This window comes from Lygodium microphyllum, chromosome 5 (genome assembly GCF_053477565.2).
Source record: "Lygodium microphyllum isolate KBCC chromosome 5, Lygodium_microphyllum_v1.1.10, whole genome shotgun sequence".
Classification (NCBI taxonomy): domain Eukaryota; kingdom Viridiplantae; phylum Streptophyta; class Polypodiopsida; order Schizaeales; family Lygodiaceae; genus Lygodium; species Lygodium microphyllum.
This window is the reverse complement of record NC_141139.1, coordinates 55,247,380-55,255,897: the sequence shown is the minus strand read 5'-3', so window position 1 is coordinate 55,255,897 and position 8,518 is coordinate 55,247,380. Positions and strand designations below refer to the sequence as shown.

Below are 8,518 nucleotides of genomic sequence, written 5' to 3'. Positions count from 1 at the left end.
AGTTCACATGACTAATAGATATTATATTAAAGAACAATGCAAGTTACACTTGGGATTCACATGAGCTAATAAGGCAAGGCATCCACTATAGCAAAAAGTGATATGATTCCCTCAAGTAGGTCCCACTTCCATTACTCAAGAATTCCCAAGACTAAAGACTTTTGCAAGCTATGTCCTCCCATCTAATAGCTATGCAAATTGATTTTGGGCCTAGCCTCCCACATGAATTGGAGGTTGAACAATCCAATCCTCTAGACATGATACATTGAAGTTCGCCCTTCGTGCATTCCCAAGATACATTCTGAATGTAACTTAGGCTTAGATGCACTCCTCAAGCAACCTAGGCTCAGATGCACTCCTCAAATAACTTAGGCTCGCTCCTTTGAATGGGAATTTCTGAGCCTTTGGTTGCCAATTTTCAAAGGTCGTGCTTTAATGAATTCATGCTATGCACTTCCTAAACAAGTGAAGAGTTCTTGGAAGCGCGAAAAAACTAGAGGTATGTGCACTATGACCAAAAAAGTTGGGAGTTTGATATCCTTGGACGTTTGGTTGCACATAAGGGAGGGCATGACCCCTTGGCTTTTTCTTGAATCTGCCACAATACGCCTTGGACGGTAGGGTTGGGTAGTTTGACGCACATAGCATTACTTCAACGATCACATTCAATAGTCGCATGTTATGTATACTTTTCTCCTTCCCTTTTTGACAAATCTTTCTCCACAACAAACTGTCTAATTACCGAATTCTGAGCTCTTGGGTCCTTCCCATCACCATTGGCGTTCATCAAGGGGAAGGAGAAGAGAAGAGGAGCCTGGAGCCTGGAGCCTGGTATGGTGTGCCTTTTATGAGGTGCAATGAGCTCCTGGCTATGGTGGGCAGTGGCATTCACCATCCTCATCTTCATCATTGAGGTCACCAAGGAGAAGGAGAGGAGGAGACGAGAGGCCCTGCATGCTCCTGCTCCTCATCTTCCTCCTGGTCCCCGGCCCCTGCCCCTCATTGGCAACCTGCACCAGCTGGACATCGCCACCCCCCACCGCAGCTTGGCCCACCTTGCCACCACCCATGGCGCCCCGCTCATGCATCTCCGCCTCGGCTCCACGCCCGCCCTCGTCGTCTCGTCCACCGCCCTCGCTCAGCAGTTCCTTCTCAATTCCGCTGCCGACAAGCACTTTGCTTGCCGCCCCAAGTTCGAATTCTGCCGCCGCCTCCTGTATGGCAACCACAACGGCCTTGCATTCGCCGCGTATGGGCCATCGTGGAGGACGATGCGCAAGTTCTGCACCCTGGAGCTCTTCACACCCAAACGCATGCATGATTTCAGACACCTCAGAGAAGAGGAAATGCACCTCCTCATCCAGCAGCTCAGTCGTGATGATGTGCAAAATGTGAATGTGGCATCCCTGGCACGTGTGCTCATCTCCAACACAATGGGCAGGCTAGTTCTCACCCAAAGAATGTCAGATGTGACAGTAAATGGGGAGACATTGATGGACATGTTCCAACAAACCACTCGGGCTATTACCCCTACACTGGGGGACTTCATCCCTGATCTTGGCTGGTTCTTGGATCTCCGTAGCAGAAGGATCATGGACCATGCTCACACACGTATGGACAGATTCTGGGAGTGCATCATCCATAAGCGCGAAAAGGACAGAATCCTGCACCCTAGAAGTACAGGACCCTTAGACTTTCTTGATGTGCTCTTGTCCAACCCTGAGATTCAAAAGCTTGGCAGGGATAATCTCAAAGCTACTCTTATGGTAATGACTCAAAGTAGTATATGAACAACCTCAAAACTACTCCTATGTTGAAATGATTCACACAATCTGTTTTATGCAAGCATGTCCTCACTAGGCAATGGACTCTATGAGCTGCAATTGCCATGTCCCCAAACAATTGCACCATTAGTATTGTGCAAGGACTGCTAACTAAGCAAGCACCATTGCATCATGTTTGCATCAATGCTAGAGGTGTGTTTAATGTTGCCTGCCAAAGAAGATTGAAGTGCAACGCGAGTTCACATTTCTCAAAGATCGCTAAAAGCACCATTTATTGTGTGATGTTTAAGTACAATATACAGCCCAATTAGAATTGTCAAGTCAGTGCCATGTGCATCAAGACATCAAGCATGCTCACGTGGAATCGATCGGTCCTGCATCCACTGTACAGCCAAGAAGATATTAAGGTTGCAGGAACTGAAAACAAATGAAAGAGGCAGATGCACTTGCAAATAATGATGGAGCAGTAGGAAGCAATGTGAGCGATGCAACCCAGGTCTATGTAACACCATGCATAAACGAAGACATGTAGTTCAGATGCATGCACTGCACAGAAGGATCAAAAAGAGTGCTCGGATGCACGCCTAAGACAAAAATATAAGTGGAGTGCAAGTATCACAGCATGACTCAAAAGAAGTTTTGGACAAATTCCCACACTGTGAATTGCCACAACATAAAGAGCTTCTGCAAGAAGGGACAGACATCATACCTAGCTAGCCTGCCCCCACCCGCACCTAGCTAGGTATGCGGTGCCTCCCACGCAGAAGCTCCACAACCAAAGATCAGAGTAGTCATAACGACCCTTTGCCAATTTCATCAGTTTTTTGTGTGTATCTGCGCATGCGATAAAACTAACTTGCCACAGCCAGAAATTAAAGTACTGATAATGAATGGCCCTTTGCCTGAACAGGACATTTTGGGAGCAGGCACAGAAACATCAGCCATAACGATAGAGTGGGCAATGGCCGAGCTATTACACGCCCCGGAAACCCTAAAAAAGCTGCAGAAGGAGCTCGAGGAGGCACTGCCGAAGAAGGAAGGGAGGAAGCCGGTGCTGGTGAGGGAGGCAGATATAGCCGGTCTGAGGTATCTGAAAGCGGTGGTGAGGGAGACGCTAAGGCTGCACCCGCCTGTGCCATTACTGATACCTCGGGCGCTGGCCGGCGATGGAGGCTGCAGCATTGCAGGCTATAACTTCGCTCCCCGCACCCTCCTCTTTGTGAATGCGTGGAGCATGGGCAGGGACCCTTCCGTTTGGGCCCGCCCGGAGGCCTTCTGGCCGGATCGATTTGGGTCCCCCTTGCCTCTAGAGCATCTAGACTCCCTCATGGACCTGAGAGCCCCCCACGGGCCCCTCAGAATCATCCCCTTTGGTTATGGCCGCCGCTCCTGCCCCGGTATGTCCCTCGCCCTCTCTCTCATCGAGCTCGCCCTCGCCAACCTCGTCTGGAACTTCCACTGGGCACTACCCCTTGGTGTTTACCCCACCCACATTGACATGAGTGAGAAGAGTAGTAGTTCCACCACTCACAAGGCCCAACCTCTCCTAGCTCTTATAACACCAAGATGAATAATGCTCAAGCTCTAGCCTACCTTGACATGAGAGAGAAGAGGAGTAGTGTGCCCACTCACAAGGCTAAATCTCTCCTAGTTGTTATGATACCAAGATGAAGATTGCTTAAGCTCTAGCTGACCTACCTTTTGTCACCTCTAACTCATGTTCTTGGACTTCATGAGCATCCAATTGATGGCTCCTACATGTTAGTCTAAGGCTCTACCATTTGATGATTAATGCTTAGGCTCTAGCCTACTTACATTTTGTAGCCTCTAGCTCATATTCTTGGAGTCCACACGTCTGATGACTTTATGTGCATCCAATTGAGTATTCATGCACATTAGTTCAAGGCTCTATGTTTTTATCTATACATTTCATTACCACTACCTCATAATAATTATGTTGAACAACCTACAAAAACACTTTACCTTTTGTGCACATATTGGCCTTTTGATATACTAGTTCCCTACAATCTCCCAAGCTCCACAGTAACTGAAAACTAAAACAATTGATTCCAACTATGTTTGATATATGTAGTAGAGAATCTAGTGCTTGTAATGCTTTTGATTCGGGTTTTTTAATCAACTTGATTAATACGTTTTTGAAGAATGCTACAATATTACAAGCCTTTAAAGCTAGTGACTTTGGGTAGACTTTTGTTGTATTCACTTAGCCTACCCCCTTGTAGCACATATAGTAGAAGCAATATATTCTCACTGCATAACAAAAATCTTCATTTTTGTGGAAGGTACTTATGCTTGAGGTTTTGTGTCTATGAATACTTGTTCTTTATAAGCTTGGAAGATGTGTTTGTTCTTATTGAAAGAATACTCCATCTTGCATTGTTTTTTAATTGTTGTCCTATGCTTGATGTGGGTTGTCTATTGTTCTTCGGGAATACAAGAGTCCTTTGACCAAGTCATACATGTAAACATGGAAAAACAAAGTCCTTCAAACCAATAAGGGAAATATGATTGGCCTCCCATTTCTTGCCAAGCATGTAAAAGGAAACATGTATCTTTGTATGGAATGCAAGGGAAATCGAGCAAACCAACAATGGTGTTAGTACATTAGATCCATTTGCAAGCTCCATAATTAACACAATATACTGAGCAATCCACATCTTGTTGTGGTGTAGTTTCACTAAGTTTTCATACTACTAGATTACTTCTACATCATGCACACTAAGTAGCACTATACATACAAGATGCCACTACACACTTGGAAATCAATCATTTTCTATATGTTAATATTTGCTTATCAAATTTTGGATGGGAGTGTATGTTTGAAACACAAAAGATAGTCATGAGATCCTCCCCCTTAATCTAGCAAATACTAGCTTGAGTTCAATATAACAATTTGCATGGGAGTAAGTATGAGTCTCACTTTTTACTGAAATACTTTCTAACTGTAACGTATTCGCCTGTTCACTTGCAAGACACCTCTTAGCAGCCCATCGGGAAGAGAGTCTAGAAAGCGCCGCCTGGCACTCCCACGGAATGTCATGGGGTTTGCGATCTAGGTCTTCCCAAGTCTGCCACAAAGCGGAAGCATTCCAGCCGTTCCCACTTAGGACCGACCTGAATTAAGGTTTTCCTAGTGGTCAAATTCCTAGAGCGATAGCTAGCGTCAAACCGAACTACTTTACGCAAAAACGTCAAGGTTAAAGCAGATTCATGCTGCACTTGGTTCAAGGAGAATGGGAAACGAGAGGGATGCAAAGCTCGACCTCTTTGCCTGTAAGGCATAGTCCCATTCCGTTTCCCTAAAATAGCATAAATCGGGACTCTAGTAACCTAGATTCTAGGTCATTGTTCCTTGCTGTCAATTTCCTTCGAGAAAAGTTCCCACTCAACTGAGACCACCCTTCCGTAGGACGGACCTATGGTCACATCCACCGCACTTTCCTCAAGGTTACTTTAATTGTCTAACTACCTACCACATTTAGTTTGACAAGCAAAAACAGCTTTCTTAATTAGCCAATTAATCACCAGTTCCTTCACGTAATCTTAGCAGCACTGACATAGAAAAACAATGCCAAGCAAGTTCCTTTTCAACAATTGATCTTATTTATCAGTTTTTGGAATACATCATATAATCCAGCCCGAAGGCTATTCCATAATCCGCCCAAAGGCAATCCAGCAATCCTTAGGGATTACTAATCCAAGTTTTCACCCATAGACTAGTATGCGGGCCTCGAGATCCAGTCACCTCGGCCTCTTGTGTAGGACCCGGAGGCAAGGGATTTACGACCAGAGATGCCTTGGCAGCCAAGCGTCCTCCTACTCCAAGTAGCACCCACGGAGAGACCTCTCGTGCCGGGTTCGGTCCACGTACCTGGCATGGCTAACAAGCCCCTTGGTTAGGGTCAGGCAAATAATTGGGGGTAACTGATGCTGCCTCTCCCTCCAGGCCTTCAACCTGAAGCATTAATTATCTTTCCATCTTTAGTTCCTTGAGCAAAGAAGTACAAACAGTGCTCCTAACTTATACAAACACAATCAATCCAGTGGTCGTTTACTTGGCTAACTGCTAAGGTGTGAATCATTCTCTTCGAATGCATCCAGCATTCGATCCGGGATCAATTGCGACTTGGCAAGATCCCCAAGGGTTTTGTTGTTTGTTTACCCTTTTATCCTTGGGTTAGGGTTTATACCATGTTAACCCAAATTAACAAACACCTTAGCTTCCTTAAACTAAGACAGTAAATCCTGGGCAACCTTGTCGCCCCAACTTGGTTGGTCAATTGCTTGCTAGGCAATACATAACTTCCCTAACTTGGCAAATCGGTCCAAAGAAGGGTGATGTAGTAGGATGTCTACTCATCCTCTTGCAAATTAGACTTGCACTAGAACCTGCCAACCTTGTTCCAAGGAGTGACAATTCTATTTTGTGATTTAACACAAAACCATGCGACGCTGCAACTTGTTGTATAGGAGTCGCATCTGACTTACGGGATCATCTCTCCCATCAAACGGGGTTCCTTGGTCAAGAAATACGTTTGGTCAAGCTGTAGGGTTTGGGATGTCTTCTTGACCCAACCCAACCCTAACCATACTAGGCCGACAACGTTTGGCCCTAGGGTTTCTAAACTCAATCAGAAGTCTAGTATTAGGCCAATTTACCCTAGGGTAAAACCATAGATCGTTATTGTATGGGTGTCCAATTAACCCTAACATTGTGAGAATGTGGGTAGGATCCTTGGGAATTAGAAGTCTTGACTTGGCATCCCAAGTGCGATACTAGGCAGAATTTTTAGCATACTAAACTCTACCTAGCGCATTGAGGTAATCATCGTTTGAGTTACACCATTGCAAGCGGAATTACCTAATCGAACCAATTGTCTTGCGACAAGAAGTGATCTTTCCTTAAATATGCTAATACTTTTTCCTAAAAAGATGTAAATAATTTCAAAATGCAACATTCCATGCAAATACGTGGTTCATGGACTTTTTCCTTCTATGCAACTGTGAGATTTACAATGACCATTTCTTTTCCTTGCCTGAGCTATAATGATTGACAGTTTAGGGCTACTCATATAAACCCTTCGTTGATTTACATCAAGAACTATGCCTATAAACCTTTCATTTAGTGCAATTGAATTCAGGCTTTAATATGAAATGCACCCTTTTCTAAAAACAACTTTGGTAAAAGAAACCCATGCATAAGCGAATGTCATAAGACTATTATTGACTTAGTCCGTTCAACGGCACTTAACCCGACTTAAAATGCAAGCATCCTCACATGCAATAGGCAAGTTCATGGTTTCCTTTTCATGCAATGCAATTCTTTGGACATCATTCAATGGCGTCTAAGATTAACCTTTATACGAATCACGTCCATGGATTTAAATCATAAGTGCAACATGTGACAAGCTCTATCCTTCTCAGCATGATCCTTCTTCTAATTTATGCATTATACATTCAAGGAGATTGCAACTTGGAAGTGCAAGCATTTTTCAAAGGCATGATATGCATTAACTTCGTAAATGAATGGATAATTGCGTTTAAAATTTTCAAATGTATATAACTCGACTACGTGTATTAAAGATATGCTCAAATGCATTCTTTCCATGCGAAATCAATCTCTAAGAACCTAGGCATTGAGATTTGGGGTGTTATTCACACGCGAACTCGGAGTAGAAGCTCCCGCATGTGCGCCTTATGTCTTTTGTTTGGGAGCCATTTATGTAGTGTATTTTTTGTCGCAGTAGCTCCCCTTGGGTTACTCGCACATCCCAAAGACTCACAGTCCGCGATCTCCCTCTCTTGCATAGGATCAGGGGTCTTGGAGGCTTGGGTTTAAATTTCCCGGGGAAGCACGGGGGAACCAGGCCTATGGAGGCTTAAGATTAGAAGCTTCCAAGGAAGCTTCTAATGCTTCTCTGTTAGAAACGTAGAGAGAGAAGAATTTGATGGAGGAGGAGATGATGATGAGGATAATGATGGAGATGATGATAATAATGATGATGATGGTGGTCGTGACGATGAAGGCGGCAGCCTGGCGAATAGCGTGGCGCAGGAGGGCGGGATGGCGGCTGTAGCAATCGTCCGATTCCTTCCTCTCCCCCCTCCCCAAGCTTCAAGGGGGGAGTCTTATAGGCTGGGGGGGGGGGGGGGGGGGGGGAAGATAGCCTACCACGTGGCTGGCTTGCATGCCTCCCCTCCCTCATGCTTCTCCACACCACACTCCTCTTACAATTCCTCTCCCCCTACCATGCATTGGCTGAGGGGGGGGAGGTTAATAATAACTTTTTTTTCCTTAATTTTAACCATTATCCATTTGCCTTTCCCGTGAAGGGTGTTCTCGTGCGGCCTACGGGTGTTTTGAGCCTCGACCTCCTACGCTCGATGTGGTGATGTGTTTATTGAGGCACAGGGTTAAGCACTTAGCCACCACATTTACCGATGCGGGAGATTATGTTAGTTTGCTTTTTGTGAGGATTACGGGTCTTCAATATTTCGAGGCGGAAATATTACACTAACTGGGAAAACTATATGTAATTGCTAATTGAAATCTTCTTCCAATAGCTTTTGGTACCTATGCTATCTAATATTTTCCAAAAAATGTATAGTCTTGATTTTTGACACCCTTTTATGTTGCAACTAGCTTCGGTTTGTCCTCCCAATCCCCTAATTTTTCATTGTTGATTTCGTTGACCATACTTTGACCACTTTGA

At 44.7% G+C, this 8,518-nt stretch overlaps 1 protein-coding gene across 1 annotated transcript; it reads left to right on the top strand.

Annotated features, from left to right (window-relative positions):
- Positions 1-250: 250 nt before the first annotated feature.
- Positions 251-3,849, top strand: LOC148035841 (cytochrome P450 71A9-like). The gene is made up of 2 exons (XM_087677862.1): positions 251-1,766; positions 2,695-3,849. The coding sequence occupies exons 1-2, from the start codon at positions 858-860 to the stop codon at positions 3,352-3,354; spliced, it is 1,569 nt and encodes a 522-aa protein (XP_087533988.1). The 5' UTR covers positions 251-857; the 3' UTR covers positions 3,355-3,849.
- Positions 3,850-8,518: the final 4,669 nt, after the last annotated feature.

Excerpts from the sequence above, each read along its gene's own strand:
- LOC148035841 (XM_087677862.1), top strand. The coding sequence starts at position 858 with ATGAGCTCCTGGCTATGGTGGGCAGTGGCATTCACCATCCTCATCTTC. Across the intron at positions 1,767-2,694 it reads ATCTCAAAGCTACTCTTATG|GACATTTTGGGAGCAGGCAC; the intron begins GTAATGACTCAA and ends TTGCCTGAACAG.